The sequence below is a fragment of the Podarcis melisellensis genome (assembly GCF_964234715.1).
Source record: "Podarcis melisellensis genome assembly, chromosome: 17".
NCBI lineage: Eukaryota > Metazoa > Chordata > Lepidosauria > Squamata > Lacertidae > Podarcis > Podarcis melisellensis.
Genome location: NC_138534.1, coordinates 19,511,670 through 19,535,914, shown reverse-complemented (window position 1 = coordinate 19,535,914; position 24,245 = coordinate 19,511,670). Strand labels below are relative to the sequence as shown.

The following is a 24,245-nucleotide window of genomic DNA, read 5'->3' as shown; positions in this document are numbered from 1 at the left end:
GCAAGGGTTTAAAGGCTTCCAAATTGCCCCCGACCAGCATAACAGCCAAGTGAAATTTGTTTACAATGATAAGGAGTTCGAACTTACACATGGCTCAGTGGTGATTGCCGCCATTACTAGCTGCACCAACACAAGTAATCCTTCAGTTATGCTAGGAGCTGGTAAGTGTGTCTCATCCTTTTGTGTGTCATTAAATTACACATGCATTTCTGTGCTTTTCAAGAGGGAAGGGACCCTCAAAGCCTTCTTACATAAGCTGGCATAACTGATTAGCAATGCTGTCTTGTCTCTGTTTTCGTTTGGGCCTCTGGAGCTAGAGGGAGGGTTGTGGTGGAATTTGTCAATTATTTGGCTACCTTGGTGTAAATAGCAATTGTGTCCAAGCAGAGCCACACTTCCATTGTGTATGAGCCTTTCCCCACATTGTCTCCTGTTGAGAGAGTGAGGGTATAACAGCACCCTACAAAATAGCTCAGTCGGTAGAGCATAAGACTCTTAGCCTCAAGGCTGTGGGTTCTAGCCCCACACTGGGCAAAAAATAAATAAATCCTGCATTGCAGGGGGACCCTCGTGGTCCCTTCCAACACTACAATTCTATGATTCTATGAAACTAGGTATAGGAAAGTGCAATTATAAAAGCAAGCTTAAATATTGTTGAAGTCCAGTGCGATGACTCCAGGGGAGCTTGTTCCCAGATTTTACTATAGCACTTTAGGCAGATGCAAATGGTTACCAAGGCGTTTGACACCTGAGATGTGTGTTTTCAAAGCCCACCTTATTACTGAAACTGTAAATGTTCTGAATTCTGAATTTCAAGTTGTTACAACCCGCCCTGTGGCTTGGGCCAGGCTGGTACCAAATTTAATCAACACCATCCTCTTCTAGTGATAGCTTTAAATAATATAAAGGTGAAGGGTAAATAATATAAAGGTAAAGGTAAATAATATAAAGGTAAAGGTAAAGGGACCCCTGACCATTAGGGCCAGTCGTGGCCGACTCTGGGGTTGCGGTGCTCATCTTGCTTTACTGGCCGAGGGAGCCGGCGTACAGCTTCCGGGTCATGTGGCCAGCATGACTTAGACGCTTCTGGCGAACCAGAGCAGCGCACGGAAACGCCATTTACCTTCCCGCCAGAGCGGTACCTATTTATCTACTTGCACTTTGACGTGCTTTCGAACTGCTAGGTTGGCAGGATTAAATAATATACTTTGGTTTAAATGCAGCACTGAGCCAGACATGCCTGTGCCTATATGATTTTGTAAGGCGACATACAGTCGTACCTTGCTTTTCAAACAGCTTAGTTCTCGAACATTTTGGCTCCCAAACGCTGCAAACCCAGAAGTGACTGTTCTGGTTTGCGAACTATTTTTGGAAGCCGATCGTCCGATGGGGCTTCCGATTGGCTGCATAAGCTTCCTGCAGCCAATCATAACCTGGACTTGGTTTCCAAATGTTTTGGAAGTCGAACGGGCTTCCAGAACGGATTCCGTTTGACTTCCAAGGTACAACTGTATTACATAGATGGTATGTATAAATAAATGTCCACCACTCCCATCATTCCCAGCCATTGGCCACACAAGCTAGTGCTGATGGGAGTTGGAGCCCATCAGTGTCTAGAGGGGATTCCCCACCTCATAATACTCAGCTGGAACAAGTGGTCTGAGGCATCCATTGACTTTGGATATTTTTTTTCAGGATTGCTTGCAAAGAAAGCTGTAGAAGCCGGGCTGAGTGTGAAGCCATACATTAAAACTAGCCTGTCTCCTGGAAGTGGGGTCGTTACCTACTATCTGAGAGAGAGTGGAGTCTTGCCTTACCTTGTTCAACTAGGGTAAGAGGTTAGATTATATTCACTTTTTTGTTGGAGAGCTCAGTCGAGACTCTCATAATTAATGTTGATACTTGCTCCTCGGGTGAAAAAGCTTGTGTTAAGTATTCACTTTAACTGTTGGCTGTGACTAGAAAATAAACAAAATCGCAGCTAAAAACACCGGGTTGAGAAAAGCAAAGCAGCCTGGAATACATGGGGGAAACCACATGTTGTTGGACTCCAAATCCCATCAGCCCCAATCAGAATTGGACAGCGGTTGGGAATGATGGGAGGTGTAGTTCAATCACCTGGAAAAGCCACAGGTTGTCCTTTCCTGCTTACAAAGGTTGTTGGAGTGTTCAAGGGTCATTCAGTTGCCAACATTCAGGTTGCAGTCTGCACGCGAGTTGAAAGCACAGTGGTACCGGTTTGAGAACTTTACCTCAGTCTAAGAATGGGATCCAAACGGTGGAAGGGTACCGGCGGCAGGAGGCCTCATTAGGGAAAGCCCACCTCGGTTTAAGAACGGTTTCGGTTTAAGAATGGACTTCTGGAACGGATTAAGTCTGTCAACCGAGGTACCACTGTAATATTATTATTATTAATTATTAAATTTATATACTTCATCTGAAGCTCACAGGGTGGTTTGCAGTATAAAAACACAAAACCACATAACCATAGCTGTCAACGTTTCCCCCTTTTTAAGGATTCCTCGCAAGAAAAGGGAAAAGTTGACAGCTATGAACATAACAACAAACAAAAACAATACCCCCCCCAAAGGCTTGTATGGCCACCCTCAGGACCTTTTGCAGAAGAGGCACATGAAGAAGGGCTTCAGATGATGAATGCAGAGTCTGGCTCGGTTCCTATGGCGAGAGGCAGTCCTTGAATTATTGCAGTCCTGGGCAAGTTAAGGTTTTAAAGGTCAAAACCAGCACTTTGAATCAGGCCCAGAAACGAATCAGTAGCCAGTGCAGTCAGGCCAGAAGTGGAGTCATATGCACAAACCATCTTGCCCCAGTGAGCAACCTGGCCGCCAAATTCTGCACCAGCTGAAGATTTGTTATTGTTTTGGTTCCTTAGAAATTAATTGTAAAAAGGGAAGAAAGACAAGGCCGCTCATTTTCCAATATATATACTGTCAGGGTTTCTGGGAGAGAGGAGGAGATGACAGAGGAGACGGAGAGCGAGTGGGAGGAGGGGCAGAAGGATGAGGAAGAAGATGATGGAATTCTGAGGGAATCCACGAGTCTGAGCAGCGAGTCAGAGGATTCTCAAAAGGGGGTTACCTTAATCAAGCAAAGGGGAGGAGAAGGGAGAAGCGGAGAGGAGCCCAGTGGAAGACAGAGGAAGCAAGAGACGTCTCAGCCGGAACGGAGTAAAGGGGGTGGAGTCGTCAGTCTCTCGGAGGGAGCAGGATTAGGAGAGAACAGAGAGAGGGGGTTGGAGCAGGGTGTTCAGCCGGAAAGGGTGGAGAGCAGAGCAGGGGGTGGTGTAGCGGTCGAAAGAAAGGTCAGCAGCAACGTACGCGCGCCAAGTTCAAACGTAGAGGCGCGCGGAAGTGGAGAGAGCTCAGGGGAGGAGCCCGGCCCTAAAGCCAGAAAGAGGGGGGAAGAGGCGGCAGAGGATTCAGCCTCAGGCGAGTCACGGAGAGAGGGAACCCAGGGGGGCAGGAAGACCCTGCGGGAAAGAAAGGAGAGGAAGAGGTGGTCTAGAGCCAGGCTATTAAGTTGGTGCGGAAGAGGGGAGGAGTCAGAGGGGACTTCAGCGGTCTAACGTGGCAGACGTACGGCCACAATGCTGAACTGTATGAGAAGCAGAAAGCTTCAATAAACTTTTCCTGTAAATAAGCTGCAACGGAGTGAGGTCTCTTGTGAGCTGGGACCAGTCCTGGGTGGCCGTGACAGTAAGTCCCCTCTCAGAAAGCAAAAATTTTTTTTTGCGAAGCTCACGAACGGGAGCAGCCATGAGCGCTGAGGAGCAGCTGGTTGCATTGCGGAATCAGGTTACCGCTCTCACATCGGCAGTCATTGCTTCGCAGAAGAAGAATGACGACTTGGAGAAGACGTGCCAGGATTTGCAGGCAAGGTGGGAGCGCGCGGACAAGGCGGGGGCCCCAGGATCCAGAGCGGAGGGCATTGCGCTTGGACGGAGGGGGGGTGCCCTAGTTCCGCATTTTAATGGCAACTTGCAAGACTATCCCAATTTCAGAGCGGACGTTGTATATGCACTGCACTTCCTCCGTCACGATTTTAAAGATGAGGAGGAGAGAGTGGGGTTCATTGTTTCGCACCTGCATGGGGAGGCCAGGGCTTGGCTACGCAATTTGTGGCGCGAAGATGGACCGGCCCGTCGCGATTCAACTGCGTTCATCAAAGCGATGGATTCTTGTTTTCAATCCTCTGTGGATGTGGACATTGCGCGCCGTCAAATGCACGGGCTGAGGCAGGGGAAAGCGACTGTGCGCCAATACCACTCTAAATTTTTTGCATTGCTCACCGCCTTAGATTGGCCAAAGGACAGTAAACCGGTCAGAGATCTTTTTTGGGAGGGATTGAGCCCCCCCATCAAGGATGAGATCGCTAGGGGGGACAGACCCCAGACCCTAGAAGACGTGGTGCAACGGGCTTTAGCTCTTGGAATTCGACATGAGGGGCGTCCGTGGCACGAGGAGGACGGGCCCCAAGCGCGTGCGCAAGCAAGGACTCTCCCTTTTGTGCACAGGGACTTCAGCCGTGCGCACCCCTCGCCAATGGGGAAGGACAGAGAGGAGCCAATGGAGATTGGTGGTGCTAGGGCTCAGAAGCCATCCCAGAGCCCTGTCCCTGGTGCAGCCAAAGCGAAGCCTCCTAGAGGAACCAGGAAGTGTTACATCTGTGACAGTGCGCACCATATGGCGAAAGAGTGCCCCCAGAGGCTCCAGAAGCACACTGCAGCGCTGGCAACTGTAACAGCAGAGGTGCAACCAGGGGAGCAGCTTCAGGGAAACGACAGTGCCTGGCTGGAAGCAGAGCTACTGGGGCTCAGCCAGGCGGATCTGTAGACAAGCCCCCGGCATCACTGCAGAGCGTGGACCCTTTGCCTCCCAAACCGGCAGTTCTGCTCACAGCAACACTCCAGTTGCCTGATGGGAGACTCCTCGAGGTTCCAATAACGATCGATTCGGGAAGCAACGCCGACTTCATGGGACTGCAGTTCGTTAAGCAGCACAACATGGCGCTCCTGCCTGCAACGACGCCTCTGAACGTGGTCACGGTGGACGGCAGGAAGTTGCTGGGGGGGCAAGTGGTGCAGCAAACCCCTCCCATGATGATGCAGATTGGCAACCATCGAGAGCTTATTAGTTTCAATGTCACCCACTTATCGGACACACCCATCGTGTTAGGCATGAGTTGGCTGGAGAGGCACAGTCCCGCGGTTGCGTGGTACCAGAGGCAGATCAACTTTTGTTCATCGTATTGTGCTCAGCATTGCTTTCAGACCGATCAGGGAGGAGAAGCTGAGCAGCCATTGCATCTGGGTATGGTGCAAACAGTGCCTCACAAGTACCAGGAATTCTTGGAGGTTTTCTGTGAGAAGGAAGCTGACAAGTTGCCGCCTCATAGACCTTACGACTGCGCGATTGATTTAGTGCCAGGGGCGCAATTGCCTGCTGCCAAGCTGTACTCCATGTCGGAGGACGAAATGCAAGAGCTTCGGGAGTTCATAGACCATAACCTCAAGCGAGGTTTCATCCAGGAATCTAAAGCAGCGGGAGGCAGCCCTGTTTTCTTTGTGAAGAAGAAGGACACGCCCCAAAAAAGGCTTATAGTGGATTACAGGTTCATCAACAGCTTGACTAAGCCCAAAGCTTTCCCCATGCCCAAGATTGACGACCTTTTAGCGACCGTCAGGAGGGGCAAGATTTTCACCAAGCTGGACCTACGTGGAGCTTACAATCTCATCCGCATCCGGAAAGGAGATGAGTGGAAGACCGCCATGTTCACCCCTCTGGGCACATACGAATACAGAGTCATGCCTTTCGGCCTCCAAAATGGCAGCCACGTTTTTCAAGCATTTATGCACCACGTGCTAGCAGGTCTCCTCTACAAAAAGTGTGTCTGCTTTCTCGACGATATCCTGATTTTCTCGGAATCGCCGGAGGATCACGATAAGGACGTGAGGGAGGTCCTGCAGAGGCTGAAGGAACACAGGCTGTACGCCAAGTTGGAAAAGTGCCAGTTTGATGTCAGAGAGGTTGATTTCCTTGGCTACAAGTTGTCCGACGAGGGACTGGCCATGGACAGGGCTAAGGTTCAAGCGCTGTTGGACTGGAAAAGCCCTCGAAATCGGAAAGAGGTCCAGAGGTTCATCGGCTTTGCCAATTTTTACCGCAAGTTTATTAAAGGTTTTGCGAACGCGACGGCGGCGATCACTGACACCCTCAGTTCCAAGAAGAAGAAGTTCGTCTGGACCGAACAAGCGGAGCGGTCCTTCCGGACGCTTAAAGGTCTTTTCGCCTCCGAAGAGCAGCTGCTCCACGTGAATCCCGGCAGACCCATGCGGGTAGAGACCGATGCGTCAGATAGAGCGGTTGGGGCCGTTCTTTTGCAAGAGGATTCACAAGGCAACTGGCGACCGGGTGCGTTCTACTCCCGGAAGCTCAGCAAGGCGGAGCGCAATTATACCATATGGGACAGGGAGTTGTTGGCCATTCATGCAGCTTTCAAAGCGTGGCGACACTTCTTAATAGGAGCCAAGCACACGGTGCAGGTCCGCACGGATCACAAGAACTTAGAGTATTGGCGGACGGCTAAGTTGCAGACCCAGCGACACATGCGCTGGGCGGAGTTCTTTGCGGACTTCGACTTCAAAATAGAATACATCCCAGGAGACTCCAATGTTATTGCAGACGCGCTGTCCCGAAAGCCGCAATACTTGGAGGAAGCAGCTCCAATCGCAGCAAAGCACATTTTCGCACCGCAGGCGTGGACGTGCGCTACCATCGCAGTCGACCTGGACGCGGTGCGACGCGCGTTGCAAAGGGATCAGTTTGCACAGTCTAAGATGGAGGAGCTACGCGGAGGGTCGCGACACAACGATGAGTTTCAATTACAAGATGGACTTTTGACTCGTAAGGGTGCCCTTTACGTGCCCACCGACGATCTTCGAGCCAAGGTTCTGCAACAGTTGCATGACGAACCCCTTTTGAAAGAAGAGTTCCATGCACTTTTCCCACATAGACCCATGCCAGCTGAGTACTTTGATGACTGGCTTTTCACACCCACATTGTCAGATAGCACGTTCAGGGGTTTCTCTTCCCCCGAGGAAAGAACACCAGAATCAAGCCCGCCCAGGGGATCGTGCTCGGGGGTGGACACGGAAACCCCTTATTGGTGGGAGGAGCAGCCAGAGGAGGAATGGCGTAAGAGGTGGCTGATAGGTCCTTGGCGGGCAGCACCGGAGGAAGTAGCGATGGAAGCAGAGACTGAGAAGCATTTGGGGGAAGAACCCGACTTCGAATACACTTACACAGAACTGCCAGCAGAGAACATTGACGTAGACGACCTGTATCCTGAGCCTACCCCCGAAGAGCCGCAGTTTCCACAACCGGTCCCCGGCGAGCGGGAGGGGGGAAGGGGGGGCTTCGAGGGGGGGATGGATGTCAGGGTTTCTGGGAGAGAGGAGGAGATGACAGAGGAGACGGAGAGCGAGTGGGAGGAGGGGCAGAAGGATGAGGAAGAAGATGATGGAATTCTGAGGGAATCCACGAGTCTGAGCAGCGAGTCAGAGGATTCTCAAAAGGGGGTTACCTTAATCAAGCAAAGGGGAGGAGAAGGGAGAAGCGGAGAGGAGCCCAGTGGAAGACAGAGGAAGCAAGAGACGTCTCAGCCGGAACGGAGTAAAGGGGGTGGAGTCGTCAGTCTCTCGGAGGGAGCAGGATTAGGAGAGAACAGAGAGAGGGGGTTGGAGCAGGGTGTTCAGCCGGAAAGGGTGGAGAGCAGAGCAGGGGGTGGTGTAGCGGTCGAAAGAAAGGTCAGCAGCAACGTACGCGCGCCAAGTTCAAACGTAGAGGCGCGCGGAAGTGGAGAGAGCTCAGGGGAGGAGCCCGGCCCTAAAGCCAGAAAGAGGGGGGAAGAGGCGGCAGAGGATTCAGCCTCAGGCGAGTCACGGAGAGAGGGAACCCAGGGGGGCAGGAAGACCCTGCGGAAAAGAAAGGAGAGGAAGAGGTGGTCTAGAGCCAGGCTATTAAGTTGGTGCGGAAGAGGGGAGGAGTCAGAGGGGACTTCAGCGGTCTAACGTGGCAGACGTACGGCCACAATGCTGAACTGTATGAGAAGCAGAAAGCTTCAATAAACTTTTCCTGTAAATAAGCTGCAACGGAGTGAGGTCTCTTGTGAGCTGGGACCAGTCCTGGGTGGCCGTGACATATACCATCTTCACTGTAGTTGAGATGTATTCATAGTTAAGCCCTACCATATAAAAATGGCAGGTGAGGTGGCGAATCTGGTGAAGTGTCTCATGATTAATATTCATTAAACAAACAAACAACATGAAACCCTCCTTCTCTTTCTTGTGCATATCAAAGAGGAGAGCAGGCTAGCAAACTCCTTGAACCTTCGACTCCCACCTATAATGTGAAGGGAGTCTAGGTGAGATTTTTCCCCCCCATGGTGACCCATCTGATTTTCCATTCGTGCAAACTAGGCCTGAGATGGATACATAGAGGGGTTATGATTTTTCCAGCAGAAACATTGACCACAGAGGGTGGAATTCAACATTGCACTATTGCAGGTGTTCTGCCTGCTCAAGCATATCCTACTGTGCTCTTCTTTTTTGGGGGGGGACAAACAGTATGCTTTATAGTTAATATGCAGATGTGTATATATCCATCAAATACAGAACCTGTTTCATGCTGTCTGCAGGTTTGATGTGGTAGGTTATGGATGTATGACATGTATTGGCAACAGCGGGCCTCTGCCAGAACCAGTTGTCGAAGCCATTACACAGGTAAGCCAAGTCTCGTGCCCCATATCCTGCTGTTAGAAATGTCACATACAGACTTTCATTTTGGTTACAAATGGCTAATAGGTAAAGGGACGGTTAAGTCTAGTCGTGGCTGACTCTGGGTTTGCGGCGCTCATCTCGCTTTACTAGCCGAGGGAGCCGGCATACAGCTTCTGGGTCATGTGGCCAGCATGACTAAACCGCTTCTGGCGAACCAGAGCAGTGCATGGAACTCCGTTTACCTTCCTGCCGGAGTGGTACCTATTTATCTACTTGCACTTTGACGTGCTTTTGAACTGCTAGGTTGGCAGGAGCAGGGACTCAACAACGGGAGCTCACCCCGTCGCGGGGATTCGAACCGCCAACCTTCTGATTGGCAAGCCCTAGGCTCTGTGATTTACACCACCACACCACCTGCTTGGCTACAAGCAAGCAAATTGTTGTTGTTATTTTTGTTGTCCGGTCTTTTCACGGTAATAAAAATTAATTGACACACGTCCAGGTTTTGTGTCTGTAGGATTTAGGTGCAAGTGAAATAGCAGTGGAACTTGTATTTTTTTTAAAAAAATATGCATTGCTGGTGGCTTGCAGCAAACAGAATAGAAGGCTTTTGCAATGGACATTGTGTGTGTTCTCAGAAAGCGTCTGTTTTACTACATTTTACATTTATCCGACTTTTAGACCAATTAGTTTAGGAATTTTTCAATCTCACTCTGATGGAAGTTGAGTATTTGTGACCCTGCTAACTTGGCTTCAGATCCAGATCCAGAGCTCATGAAAGCCTTTGTTGGGTATTTCCTGGAACTGTGTGAACTGCTCAGTGATATCCTCTCTCTCTCCCCATTCTCAGGTCTTCTAGATGTGAGAAAGTAGAAGCTGTAGCATTTGTAAATGTGTTATCCTGTACCCTTCTTCCCCTCTGCACAGGGAGACCTTGTAGCTGTGGGCGTCCTCTCTGGAAACAGAAACTTTGAGGGCCGTGTCCACCCCAATACTCGTGCCAACTACCTGGCCTCCCCACCATTGGTAATAGCATATGCCATTGCAGGAACCATAAGGATTGACTTTGAGAAGGAACCTCTAGGTAAGGCATCGCTTGGGGAATAATGAACCCTTTTAATTTTGTGTATCTACCAGCTTTGATCATGCGAAAGGCTGGGCTGGATGAATCCCTAGCCGGAATTAAGATTGCCGGAAGAAATATCAACAACCTCAGATATGCAGATGACACAACCTTGATGGCAGAAAGTGAGGAGGAATTAAAGAACCTTTTAATGAGGGTGAAAGAGGAGAGTGCAAAATATGGCCTGAAGCTCAACATCAAAAAAACGAAGATCATGGCCACTGGTCCCATCACCTCCTGGCAAATAGAAGGGGAAGAAATGGAGGCAGTGAGAGATTTTACTTTCTTGGGCTCCATGATCACTGCAGATGGTGACAGCAGCCACGAAATTAAAAGACGCCTGCTTCTTGAGAGAAAAGCAATGACAAACCTAGACAGCATCTTAAAAAGCAGAGACATCACCTTGCCGACAAAGGTCCGTATAGTTAAAGCTATGGTTTTCCCAGTAGTGATGTATGGAAGTGAGAGCTGGGTCATAAAGAAGGATGAAGAACTGATGCTTTTGAATTCTGGTGCTGGAGGAGACTTTTGAGAGTCCCATGGACTGCAAGAAGATCAAACCTATCCATTCTGAAGGAAATCAGCCCTGAGTGCTCACTGGAAGGACAGATCCTGAAGCTGAGGCTCCAATACTTTGGCCACCTCATGAGAAGAGAAGACTCCCTGGAAAAGACCCTGATGTTGGGAAAGATGGAGGGCACAAGGAGAAGGGGACGACAGAGGACGAGATGGGTGGATAGTGTTCTTGAAGCTACCAGCATGAGTTTGACCAAAGTGCAGGAGGCAGTGGAAGACAGGAGTGCCTGGCGTGCTCTGGTCCATGGGGTCACAAAGAGTTGGACACGACTAAACAACTAAACAACAACAACAACCAGCTTTGATTAGTTGCTCAGTGGCTGCTGTTCTCCGGGTGCTATGCAAAGAAATAGCAAAAGACGAAATCACAAAATCAATAAATACAATACAAAAACAGCACTCAGAACAATTACTTAAAGAAATGAAAAAACAGGCAGCAAAATAATATTATCAGAGAGCAAAACCCAGGTACCAAGTGCCGAGGAGACCCTTTCTTCATCACTACCTGTGGTTTCCCAGCTGGTGGGGCACCCAGAGAAAGGTCTCTGTTTATTATCTCAGGGCACAGGCAAGTACATAGAGGAAGAGATGATATGTCAAGTCCTCTGGCTCCAGTCTGTGAAGCACTTTTTATGTAATTCACTTTAAAGGTCAGGATCCATAAGAGTGCCTGTGTTTTAATGGGTCTTGTTTACCTTCCATATGCCAAATCCATATCAAGTTTCCAAGAAATGTAGGTGTTTATTGAAGTGGCCGTGTGCTGTGTACACACAGCATTTTTGGAATGCTTCCTCCCTAGTTTATCGCCTGCGTACTTTACTTTCTTACAGGTGTAAACGCACAAGGGAAGAAGATCTTTTTAAGAGACATTTGGCCCATGAGGGATGAGATCCAAGCTGTTGAGCGCCAGTATGTCATTCCAGGGATGTTTAAAGAGGTCTACCAGAAAATAGAGGTAACATGTGGCGTTAATACATAGAGCATTTGCATTATTTATGGCTTTTGATCTCAGCAGATGTTTTAAATACGTTATAAATACATGCTTTGCCTAAATGTTTTGTATAGATGTTTAATGTAATCCCAATTTTTAATTGTAGGAAGAGTGGTTCCTCGGGTTAATGTCTGCCCAGGACTACAATAAAGTGTTGTTAACAAATATTAGGCTGGTGCAGAATGCAAGATTGGGTTCCAGCTTCAAATTCCTTTGACTTTCATTAATATTATAGTATTACAGGGCTTCCTTCTTCCTCCCTATCATTAGCAACCCCAGAATAAATGTTCCCAAATAGTTAAAATGGCAGAATTGTCTAAAAGTGTGTGATTTCTGCGAGCCGCAGGAATAAATTGTTCATGGTGAGGGATTTGGATTTTCCAGTTCCTTTTATTTTACTTTATTAGTAGGGAGTATCCCCACCCCTAATTTACTTCAAGGTTGCCTCAAGGAACGAAAACGAAAAACATGGAGCAATATTGAGGTAATGTTCTCCTGCTGAGTAGGACATTTTTTGCCCGTCCTTGCAAACTGTTAACACCATCCTTGCCCTCTGGAAGCCCAACACAGCCAGATGGCGTTTTTTGCTGCTAATTACTTGGGCGAGGGCATCTCTGGGGAGAAACGGCTGGGCTGATTCTGAATAGGAGAAAGGATTTTAGGCTTCTCCAGACAATCTGTTCATTGAGCATTCACTCTGATTTGCTTGCACAAAGCTTATGCAAAGAATAGACCTATGTCCAATCTTTATTAAGCATCTGTTCTGATTTGCTTACGGCACAGTTTTACAACAATGAACATTCATCCTGATTTGCTTGAGGGTTGTGCATGCATCTTCCCATTAATCATTTGTTCACCCCACACTTTTCAGTGGATTTCCCCATCACTTTCCTACCTGCAAAAAGGCTGGTAGTGTTTCGCCTTTCATAAAATGGATTTGTTGCACTGGGGCGACAGAGCGCTTTTCACTCCTTCAATTGTGCAAAGCTCAGTTTTCAGTATGCACTCCAGTCCCTCCAGAAAAAAATAGTGACCATCTGTGAATCCAAGGAACTTAGTTTGTACTGTTGCAATTCACATGAAAAAAGAGGCAGTTGCTCCTCAGAAGCAGAGCTCATGGCAAAATGGCTTTGGTGATCCTAAGATTCTAGCTCTTTGCTATATTTGCTGAGGGTTATCAAGCAGATTTCCAGGCAACTGTGGTTCAGGTTTCCCAACCTGTATTAGATAGCCTCTTTAGCCCACTTTTTACATACTGGAAGGTATATATTTAAAATGTTGCACCCTATAAAGGTTTGTTTTCTATTCTTTTTTCCCTTCTTTCTTGCAGACAGTAAACAAAGCTTGGAATGCGTTAGATGTTCCAGCAGACAAGCTATATGCTTGGGACCCCAAATCCACATATATTAAATCACCTCCATTTTTTGAAAATCTGGTAAGTATGTCTCACTTCCCTTTGTTTACTTGGGTAGATTTTACTGGACAGATTGAGAATGACTTTTCCCCCCTTTCAGCTAGTTTTAACAATGATAGAAGCCTTGCAGACTGTCTTTCTCCAAGAATGCTCTGAAATGCACCTTGAAATGAACTTTTAAGAACAATTCTCATGCCTCAAGAGAGCCCTATTCTGTAGTTATGCTCATGCTTAAGAACAGCACATGAGTCAGGCTGTGTTGAGTAGCCCCATTCTGAGGCCGCACATTTCATTTTACTTCTTCCCTGCCCTTCACCATAAGCTCCCAGGGCAGGTTACAACAATATAAAAATGCAGTCTTTCCAGTGAGTGCTGCAACAAAATGTTGTTTTGTGGGGTCCTACTGCTCTAGATTCCAGATTCTGGGACGCAAGTGGAGCTGTGTATTTCAGAACAGAAAATACTTGGTAGGCAGAACTTATGGACCGCAATAAGCATGCCTTTATGTATAGCAGAATTGTGTCCCTCCAAGAAACACTTAAGGACGTAGGTGGCGCTGTGGGTTAAACCATAGAGCCTAGGACTTGCCGATCAGAAGGTTGGCAGTTTGAATCCCCACGACGGGGTGAGCTCCCATTGCTCGGTCCCTGCTCCTGCCCACCTAGCAGTTCGAAAGCACGTCAAAGTGCAAATAGATAAATAGGAACCACCCCGGCAGGAAGGTAAACGGCGTTTCTGTGCGCTGCTCTGGTTCTCCAGAAGTGGCTTAGTCATGCTGGCCACATGACCCGGAAGCTGTACACTGGCTCACTCGGCCAGTAAAGCGAGATGAACGCCACAACCCCAGAGTCGGTCACGACTGGACCTAATGGTCAGGGGTCCCTTTACCTTTACCTTACTGCTCTAGATTCCAGACACTATGTTCTGTTGTTAACCCCCAACAGTCAAGTCAGCATTTTCAACATGCTCAGTCCGCATTGAGCCACCCATAGCATTCTGCCCTCCGCACCCTAATTAAGAGATGTTTGTTTTTCTGCAAACCTTGAGGTTCCTGCTGATACCTTCCTGTTGTCTATGGACAATGCCACAAAGGCTACATAAGCAATGGCACTTGCACCCTAATCATCCGAAACAGAGGCAGTGCATCTGTCTACTTTTTGCACAAATAGAATTCTGAAAAATACCCTGAGCAGAAAAGCGAGTCGTCACACCTAGTTTGGTTTTCCAGATTTGATGAAGCCTATCGAGGGTTTTTTTTTTATAATTTGGATGAAGGTAGTAGTTGCAGATTTGTACAGGTGATGCTTAAAAAACACACCCATGTGTTTGTTTTTAAATAACTACTTTTGTGTGGTGTTCTCTCAGACTTTGGAGCTCCCGCCACTGAAATCCATAGTTGACGCCTACGTCCTGCTCAACCTTGGTGACTCAGTGACCACGGATCATATCTCTCCTGCTGGGAACATAGCAAGAAACAGCCCAGCTGCTCGTTATTTAACCAGCAGAGGGTGAGTCAAGCATAAAAGCTTTTCTCTCTGTGTGTCCTTAGATCAGATGTCCTTAAATCAACGTCCATCTGCTCCAGCAAGAATGGCCAATGGGCAAGGATGATAGGAGTTGTATTTCAACACCAGGAGGTTCAAAGGCCTAGTGTTATTATTTTCCTAGCTTAGTTGGTAGAGCATGAGGCTCTTAATCGCAGGGTTGTGGGTTCAAGTCCCACTTTGGGCAAAAGATTCCTGCATTGCAAGGGTTTGGATTAGATGACCTCCCGTGGCCTTTACAACTTGACAGTTCTATGATTCCCCCCTCACTTCCCTCTCATTCCACTTCACTGTTCCATAATAACCTGCAACACTCCAGGTTCTTTTTGGACTTCAGCTCCCATCCTCCCTTCACACTGGCCATCGGCTGATCCGGGTTCAAATCGGGGTTCAAAAATCCGGGGGGGGGGGGCCACCCTGATCCACATCTGAAAGCAGCCCTCTTTAGGGAAGCTTTTAATGTTTAACATACTACTGTATTTTAATACTTTGTTGGAAGCCGCCCAGAGTGGCTGGGGAAACCCAGTCAGATGGGCGGGGTATAAATAAATTATTATTATTATTATTATTATTATTATTATTATTATTATTATTATATTTTATTTTGGCTTGAACTGTCTGCACAGGCTGCTGGGGGAGGTATTTTTGAAAGCCAGAAATAAAAAAACTGAGTCACCCTGGCCACAAGTTGCAGAGGTGAATGTTTCAGGTTCCTTTTAGTTAACTGCGCAGCCTTCCAGCTCATACATCTGAGGGTTGCCTTCTTTTTGTCTTGCTAGCCTAACTCCCAGAGAGTTCAACTCGTATGGTTCGCGCCGGGGCAACGACGCCGTCATGGCTAGGGGAACGTTTGCAAACATACGCCTGCTGAACAAATTTCTCAACAAGCAGGCCCCGCAAACTATCCACTTCCCGTCTGATGAAACTGTGAGTATTCTTGTCTGCATCCACCTCGGGGCTGTCTGAAACAGGATGACCCCCCCGTTTGAAACACAGGGGCAGGCAGTGCTATTTTTCTAGAAAAAGGGGTGCTGGAACTCACCACAAACTTGTCTCGTTCTCTTAAAATGGCAAGGACTGCCACCTGAGAGGTGAAAAAACGCGCTGGGCGTGGGCAAGCTTTTTATCTCTTGAGCGCCACTTCCCCTGGAGAGTAATCTATTGTGGGGAGGACAGGAGTAGGTGGAGCCAGATGCAAAATGTGTCCTGGATTAACCAGTGTGGAATAAAGACCACTGTGCTTTAATTTTCACTTTAGCCGTATCACATTAATGTTCCCAATCCTGTACGGGCTAACTCAGAAATAATCCCCACTGGGTTTGATGGAGTTGCATTCAAATAAGTATACAGAGGTGTGTGTTTTTTTTGGGGGGGGGGGTACTACAGCTGATCAGTATAGCTAATGTTATGGAAATCAAGTGAGAGCGATTCCTTTCTGGCTTTAGTGTGCTGCTATTCTAAACACACAATCAAGAGGGTCAAGGCAGGGGGAGGAATGTATAGGAAATGATGCGATCGAAGAACGCAACAGCTTTGAAAGGTGGGGTGGGGGCTTCATGGTTGCTCACCAGTGCTTTAAAGCTTTCTCACTTTTAGCCCTCCAAGTACAGGAATGGTAATTGGAGGGAGACTCGAATCACCATATTTTTCGCTCCATAAGGCACACTGGACCATAAGGCGCACCTAGTTTTTAGAGGGGGAAATTAAGGGGGAAAAACCAGTCCGCTTCTCCCAGAGCTTCTCAGGGCTGCCGGGGGAAGCCCAGGTCCCCCCCCCCTTGCCCCAAAGAGCAAAGAAGCCAAGACAGCGAGCGGGATCCATCCCGCTGGTTGTCTTGGCTTGTGCCATCGCTGCGTGCAGCCTCTCCGGCCAGATGGATCCCGCTCTCTGTCTTGGCTTCTTTAGCCGCGCGCAACCTCTCCAGCCGGAGAGGCTGCATGCAGCTATGGCAATTCCCCCACCTCCCACAAAAGCCCACAGGAGCCACACATCCTTTAAGGAGCTCGCAGCTCCTGCGGGCTTTTCTACGAGGAGGGAGTAGGGACTGACTAGCTGCGTCAGTCCCTTCTCCCTCCTGGGGAAAAGCCCGCAAGAGGCACGCGGAGCTGGTGTGCAGCTCTTGGGGGCTTTTCCTGCCTGCCTCCCCCCTGCATTCACTCCATAACACACACACACATTTCCCCTTACTTTTTAGGAGGGAAAAAGTGTGTCTTATGGAGCAAAAAATACGGTATGCCTCTTCTTTGAAGGGAAAGCCTATGTGTTCAGGGTTCCACGCAGCCAACTAAGCATCTCAAATAACTTTTGCTTTCTTGGATTTTCGTGATGCGACTTAACCCTGCTTTGTTTTTAACTTAATTCTGCAGTGAACAGTATTATTTTTTACCTCCAAATCATTGGGTGATTTATGAGGCTTAGTTTGCTCTAGGCATGAAAGTGTTGGGCAGTGTTTCATTGCTCTTCCCGTGCACATCAGTTCCCCTGTGTGCTTACAGCTCGACGTGTTTGATGCTTCCGAGAGGTACCAGCAAGCAGGCCTCCCACTTATTGTGCTGGCTGGCAAGGAGTACGGCTCCGGGAGCTCCCGAGACTGGGCTGCGAAAGGGCCTTTTCTGCTGGTGAGTGGTCTGCGTTTGGGATGGTGAAGGGGGGTATCCTGTGTTCAGCTGTCTGCTGCAAGCAATGCCCCACAGCTAAATATTGCACCAAAGTTTGGCCATATCCGATCTTGGTGTTTTGAAAAATGGCAGCCTTTTTTGAATAAACATTCACAAACCTTTTATTGATACTAATCAGCTAAATAGTTTGAGGATCTATACAACTGTGTAACATGCAGAAAACAGCATTTTTAGAGAAATCAAAGACTGGAACTGAGGGAAGTCGGGTGGTGGGTGGGTTCTGTGGGGGGAGGAAAAATGGGGGGGGGAAATAAGGATGATATGTTTCTGGATAATATGTTTTGTTTTAATTTTGAATAAAAAAGTTATTAAAAAAAGAAAGAAAAGAAAAATGGCTGCCTTTAAACCTTCACATAACTTAACAGTACAGTCATATGTTGGGTTACAGACGCTTCAAGTTGTGTGTTTTTTTGAGTTACGGACCAGCCGAAACCTGGAAGTACCAGAACGGGTTACCTCTGGGTTTCGGAGGTTGTGCATGCGCAGGAGCGCTAAATCACACTTTGCGCATGCACAGAAGCACCGAATCACAACCTACGCGTGCGCAGACTCTGCACTGTGGGTTGTGAAAGCTGCAGGTTGCGAATCTGCCTCCCGCACAGATCACGTTCGCAACCCGAGCGTCCACTGTACCTCATTGCTATCCGTGGTTCTGAAATGCTTGCTGCCAAAGAGAAGATAAGGAACAAAAAGTTGTGTTTGAACTGCAGTATCCAAAGAGAGTTGCATTTCTCTGCACAATTACTAACTTTTTGAACTCTGCAAATGCAAGGCTGGATTTAAATTTGATCTTAAATTCTGTGTGTGTGTTAAATGAATATATAATGGCAGTTAGTGGCATTTTGGAAACTGGTTATAAATGCCTGTTGAGAACTTTACCCAAGAGAACTTTGCAATCGGCCACAATGCACAAACTGGGAATAAAAGATATATTTGCAAATGCTTTAGGTCAGTCATGCTTTAGGACACCCCGTCCCTGGGTGAAGTTCGACAACTTTGGTAAAACCTTCCCCCCCGCAAAGGTCAATTCAGTGGGTAGATCACTGCCAGTTTTTTTGTAGTGGGAGTAGATTGCAGTCTCTTGGGAGTTGGACATGCCTGCTTTAGGTTAACCATGCAAAGATGAAAACCCTTATGCAAGTTTTGGGGTGGGGGTGGGGGTGGGGGTGGCACTGAGTGAGTCTCCTGCCAGCTAAGCACCTGCTGGGTGCGACCAATCTCTCTTCTTCCCTCAAACATGCAGCAGACTTCAAAATGGGTTGTTCCAAGGGCAGGGAGAAGACAGAGCTGAATCAGCCTGGGTTCTGTCTCGCCAGAGTGGTGCATGCTCTGGTTATCTCTCGCTTGGACTACTGCAATGCGCTCTATCTGGGGCTACATTTGAAGGTGACCCGGAAACTACAACTAATCCAGAATGTGGCAGCTAGACTGGGGACTGGGAGTGGCCGCTGACACCATATAATACCAGTCCTGAAAGACCTACACTGGCTCCCAGTACGTTTCCAAGCACAATTCAAAGTGTTGGTGCTGACCTTTAAAGCCCTAAACGGCCTCAGTCCAGTATACCTGAAGGAGCGTCTCCACCACCATCGTTCTGCCCGGACACTGAGGTCCAGCTCCAAGGGCCTTCTAGTGGTTCCCTCACTGCGAGAAGTCAAGTTACAGGGAACCAGGCAGAGGGCCTTCTCGGTAGTGGCGCCCTCCCTGTGGAACACCCTCCTACCAGTTGTCAAAGAGAAAAATAACTACCAAACTTTTAGAAGACATCTAAAGGCAGCCCTGTTTAGGGAAGCTTTTAATGTTTAATAGGTTATTGTATTTTGCTGTTTTGTTGAAGGCCGCTCAGAGTGGCTGGGGGGACCCAGCCAGATGGGCAGGGTATAAATAATAAATAATAATTATTATTATTATTATTATTATTATTATTATTATTATTATTATCTGATGGATTCAGAGCCAGTCCCCAACTAGTGTCTCAGCTATCAGAGGCCACCGTCAGACCCAGCGGCTACATCCGCCAGTCATCTAACACATAAGTGGTTGTTACCCATGTGCTTTCTCTCTCTGTGTGTGTTTTTCAGGGCATCAAAGCTGTCCTCGCAGAGAGCTACGAGCGGATCCACCGCAGTAATCTCGTGGGAATGGGAGTGATTCCTTTGCAGTATTTGCCTGGAGAGGATGCCAATAGTCTTGGGCTGACGGGGCGGGAACGCTACACAATCATCATTCCCGAGTCGATAGTGCCCAGAATGAACGTCCAGATCAAAGTAAGAGATTCCATGGGCGACAATGTGGTGTAGGCAATAAGCAACAAGCCCATTGATATCATGTCGCCTTAAAGTATACCAAGTGGGGTCCCAAGTCCCACAAGTTTGATTGCCACTTCTGCATCACACATGAACAGTGCTGTGTTTATTTGATCAAGGGATGCGGGTGGCGCTGTGGTCTAAACCACTGAGCCTCTTGGACTTGCTGATCGGAAGGTTGGCGTTCGAATCTGCGAGATGGGGTGAGCTCCCATTGCTCTGTCTCAGTTCCTGCCAACCTAACAGTTCAAAAACACACCAGTGCAAGTAGATAAATAGGTACCACTGTGGTGAGAAGGTAAACAGTGTTTCCATGCACTCTGTTTTCCGTCATGGTGTCCCATTGCGCCAGAAGCGGTTTAGTCATGCTGGCCACATGACACGGAAAGCTGCCTGCGGACAAAGACTGGCTACCTCCAGTTGAAAGTGAGATGAGCACTGCAACCCCATAGTCGCCTTTGACTGGACTTAACAGTCCAAGGGTCCTTTACCTTTAACCTTATTTGATCAGAAAAGTCACAGCTTCTTCATACCATGGAGGCTAGAGCAGAAAGATGGAATCGGAGCCTTAAAATTGTTACTATTTATTATGGGGAGGTGTAGTATGCGGGTGGCGCTGTGGGTTAAACCACAGAGCCTAGGACTTGCCAATCAGAAGGTTGGCGGTTCGAATCCCCGAATGGGGTGAGCTCCCGTTGCTCAGTCCCTGCTCCTGCCAACCTAGCAGTTCGAAAGCATGTCAAAGTGCAAGTAGATAAATAGGTACCACTGTGGTGGGAAGGTAAATGGCATTTCTGTGCGCTGCTCTGGTTCACCAGAAGCGGCTTAGTCATGCTGGCCACATGACCCAGACGCTGTATGCCGGCTCCCTCGGCCAGTAAAGCGAGATGAGGGCCGCAACCCCAGAGTCGTCCATGACTGGAGCTAACTGTCAGGGGTTCCTTTACCTTTACCTAGTACGAATGGGTAGAATCATGGAATTGTAGCGTTGGAAGGGACCCTGGGGGGAATCTTTTTGCCGAACGTGGGACTCAAACCCATGACCTTGGAATTAAGAGTCTCATGCTCTACCGACTGAGCTAGATCACATGTGTTGGGCAGCTGCTTCAGCGTTGGGCATCATCGTTGAGCCTGGAGGGTCTGGGTTGGGGAGAGCTTTCAAGCTTAGTTTCTTTAATCAGCTGGAACATGGAAATTGGCTTAAGGAAAAAGGATTGCTTTGCCCTCAACCAAGGCATGGGTGGGCCATGGGGGGGCACATAGCTTGTTCCCAGTCTGAACTAGGATTGCTACATCTCAACTGGGCTGCAAGGGGCAAGGGCTTGAAATCGTGGTGTGGCCCACGTACCTTTTTTCTTTTGAGAGGGAGATATTGAGCACTGTTTGCTGATGCTTTATATATATATATCTCTCTCCTTTCAACAGCTGGATACAGGGAAAACCTTCCAAGCCACCATGAGGTTTGACACGGATGTGGAGCTCACCTATTTCCGTAATGGCGGCATCTTGAACTATATGATTCGCAAAATGGCCGCCTAGTCTCAAAATGCAACCGTGCCACTGTCCAGTTATCATGAAATCTGCCTTTTCGTGATGAGAAATTCCCAGTAATTGTGGGGAAGCTACACAAGTATTGTCTAAAACCTGTGTTGGTTGTGTTTCAAGGTGGTATTTTTACAAACATTAGAATGGGAGCCTAGATGCCTTGACCACCCGACCACCATTGACCTCATCCTGCCTCCAGTACCTTATTTTGTGTGGGTGAGTAGAATAAGAAATTCTGATTAACACAGGGCTTACCCTTAGCTTCTTCAATATTTCATATAATAACAGACAGTTGTTTTTTGTTCCATGTGCCTGAGAGATGAAATTATCAAGTATGATGGTCTCATATCTGTTGAAAGAGTTAATCATTTCCCTTGAAAATCTAATACTGCTAAAATTATTAAATGGCTTAGCTCTTATATATGAGAGGGTGAGTGCTCTCTCCTGTGATCATGTGTGAGGTGCAGGGAGAATGAAAGACCATTTATAATAAAATTTAATCTATTTTCAAAAAAACTGTTTTCACCTCTCTCTTTTTTTTAAAAGCCTGTTTTTATATATTGTGGATTTTGGTTTCTGAGCTTAAGTTTACTAAGCAGTGTGTATAGGCCGGTTCAAAATATAAACAGAGTTTTTCAGTGGCATGATGCTGAATGAGTAGTGTTTCCACACACAGACAAAAACCCTTCCAATTTTGTGCCAATGAAAATTGGATTTATATCCATGTTGCAGCTGCAATAGTTATTAAATATCTATCTCACAACTTCCTCCAAAGGAATCTAGTGCAGCAACCATGTTGATACTAAAGCAATGCAATTAAACCTTCCAAAAACATTCACCTCCTCTTAAAATTAATAATTTCAGGGTTGCCAAGGACAGGACTTTCAACAATCAAATGCCTGGGTAGACCGGAATGTTTTTAAATTTCCTAAAACTTACTGATGCTGCTTCACTAGAAAGGGCATTCCACAAATTGGGTGGGGAAACCACCCAAAAGGCCCTGGCAGCAGCACAAACAGGGCCTGTGCTAATCATGGGGCCCGAGGTGGTTGATACAGCGGAAGTTAATCTTTTAAGTACTTTGGTCCCAAGCTTGGTACTCTGGTACTGATATGTGGCAGCTAGACTGATGACAGCCGCCGAGACCACATAACACCCGTCTTGAAAGACCTACATTGGCTCCGGCTCCCAGTACGTTTCCGAGCACAATTCAAAGTGTTGGTGCTGACCTTTAAAGCCCTAAATGGCCTCGGTCCAGTATACCTGAAGGAGCGTCTCCACCCCCGTCGCTCAGCCCGGACACAGGTCCACCTCCGAGGGCCTTCTGGTGGTTCCCTCACTGCGAGAAACCAAGTTACAGGGAACCAGGCAGAGGGCCTTCTCAGTAGTGGCACCCACCCTGTGGAACATCCTCCCATCAGATGTCAAAGAGATAAACTACCTGACATTTAGAAGACATCAGGGAAGTTTTTAATGTGTGACATTTTGTTGGAAGCCACCCAGAGTGGCTGGGGAAACCCAGATGGGCGGGGTACAAATAATAATAATAATAATACCTGAAGTTGGGCCCAATAGCTCACTGGTAACCAATGTAGTTCTGTAGATCAGTGACACACAGTTGTAGAATTATAGAATCGTAGAATTGTAGAGTTGGGAGGGAACCCACGAGTCATCTAGTCCAACCCCCTGCAGTCGTCTTGGGCCTGCCCCACTTACCATCCCATCAGCCAAATTCTGCACTAGCCACAGCCTCCAGACCATTTTTAAGGGCGGCCTCACAGCGGCGCAGACAGGTCACCAGAGCATGGACAACTTCATTAGACAAAACTCTTGATACGATGAGCTATGCATTCATGTTAGATGTTGATACCGTCAAGATCAGCTGAGACACGTCAAAGGTGAATAAAAGTTGGGAGACATGGGAGCCATTAACAAAAGCTAAATTCCATTTCAAAAAGCAACTCGAATCTGTGTTCATTTCCTGACAGAAAATAGTTTTACTTTGGATTTGAGACTTCCTGTCATAACGTATATTTGTATTTGGTTGAAATAGAAGACCCTAAGGTACAGTGAATCATGTTTTTGGTTAGGAGTAGCATTCTGAATGATCCATTAAGTTAAAATGGCCAAATACTACCAGGGGCCAGCAAACTTTTTCAGCAGGGGGCCGGTCCACTGTCCCTCAGACCATGTGGGAGGCTGGACGATATTTTGAAAAGGAAAAAAAAGAACAAATCCCTATGCCCCACAAATAACCCAGAAATGCATTTTAAATAAAAGCACACATTCTACTCATGTAAACACACCAGGCAGGCCCCGCAAATAACCCAGAGGTGCATTTTAAATAAAAGGACACATTCTATTCATGTAAAAACATGCCGATTCCTGGACTGTCTGCGGGCCGGATTGAGAAGGCAATTGGGCCGGATCCGGCCACTGGGCCTTAGTTTGCCTACCAAGGACTAAGACTGATCTGATCCCTCCTAGATAGCACATTTACCTATAAAGAGCTTAACATTCCTAGAGCAATAATCATGCCGCAGACTGAATGGGTTTAAAGTGGCTTTAATTAACTAATTTTTAAGAATTTATTTTATTTGAAAGACTTGATAGTAGCTCGAGGATGGCATTTCGAACAAGGAGTGTAGAGAACTCGAAACCCTTTTTGCATGCATGAGTTAATGTTTTTTGCCCAAGGTTGTTCGCTGCCTTGGAATCCAACCTACCTTATTATGGACTAGTTACAAACAAAGGCTGTACCATCATTTATGCCTCCTTGCCCTTATTGGAAGAAGAAAATGCAGATATAATTACAACATTATCTTCCTAACAGCTGCAACAGCTACAGTTTCCTTTTTTTAAATAATAATAATTTTTATTAAGTTTTCCATTTAACAATCCAATCATATCACATTAATTATTCCAAATTATACCAATACATATCATAAAGTCCAAATATTCTGCCAAATTATAAATTTTTGTTGGGGGTTCCCATGCTTCGAGTTCAGAAGGGTCCAATCATCTCATATTTCTGCTGCTTTTAGTGTTCACCAGTCCCATCTTTCAATCTTCTTGTTGTTATCCTTTTTCTTCTTAATAGCCTCTGAGTTGTTTCCACAGGCGAATTAAAGTAAGCAATATTATGCTTCTGTGTGAACTTTGTAAGGCAACAGCTACAGTTTCCTGGACGTGCACGAAGTTGTCAACCCATCACAGAGAGTGCAACACACGGCAGATGTGATTGGGAGAAAGGTTTAATCTACTTAAGAAC

The 24,245-nt window shown here is 47.3% G+C and overlaps 1 protein-coding gene across 1 annotated transcript in view; it reads left to right on the top strand.

The window, feature by feature from the left end:
- Positions 1–21,490, top strand: part of ACO1 (aconitase 1) — a 55,376-nt gene extending 33,886 nt beyond the window's left edge. Inside the window, exons 11-21 of the mRNA XM_081893979.1 lie at positions 2–161; positions 1,696–1,831; positions 8,716–8,800; positions 9,725–9,881; positions 11,327–11,451; positions 12,818–12,922; positions 14,267–14,409; positions 15,225–15,372; positions 16,941–17,063; positions 19,205–19,390; positions 20,855–21,490. Coding sequence (XP_081750105.1) covers positions 2–161; positions 1,696–1,831; positions 8,716–8,800; positions 9,725–9,881; positions 11,327–11,451; positions 12,818–12,922; positions 14,267–14,409; positions 15,225–15,372; positions 16,941–17,063; positions 19,205–19,390; positions 20,855–20,968 — 1,482 coding nt within the window. The 3' untranslated portion in view covers positions 20,969–21,490. The remainder of the gene's footprint in view (position 1; positions 162–1,695; positions 1,832–8,715; positions 8,801–9,724; positions 9,882–11,326; positions 11,452–12,817; positions 12,923–14,266; positions 14,410–15,224; positions 15,373–16,940; positions 17,064–19,204; positions 19,391–20,854) is intronic.
- The last annotated feature ends 2,755 nt before the right edge of the window (positions 21,491–24,245 follow it).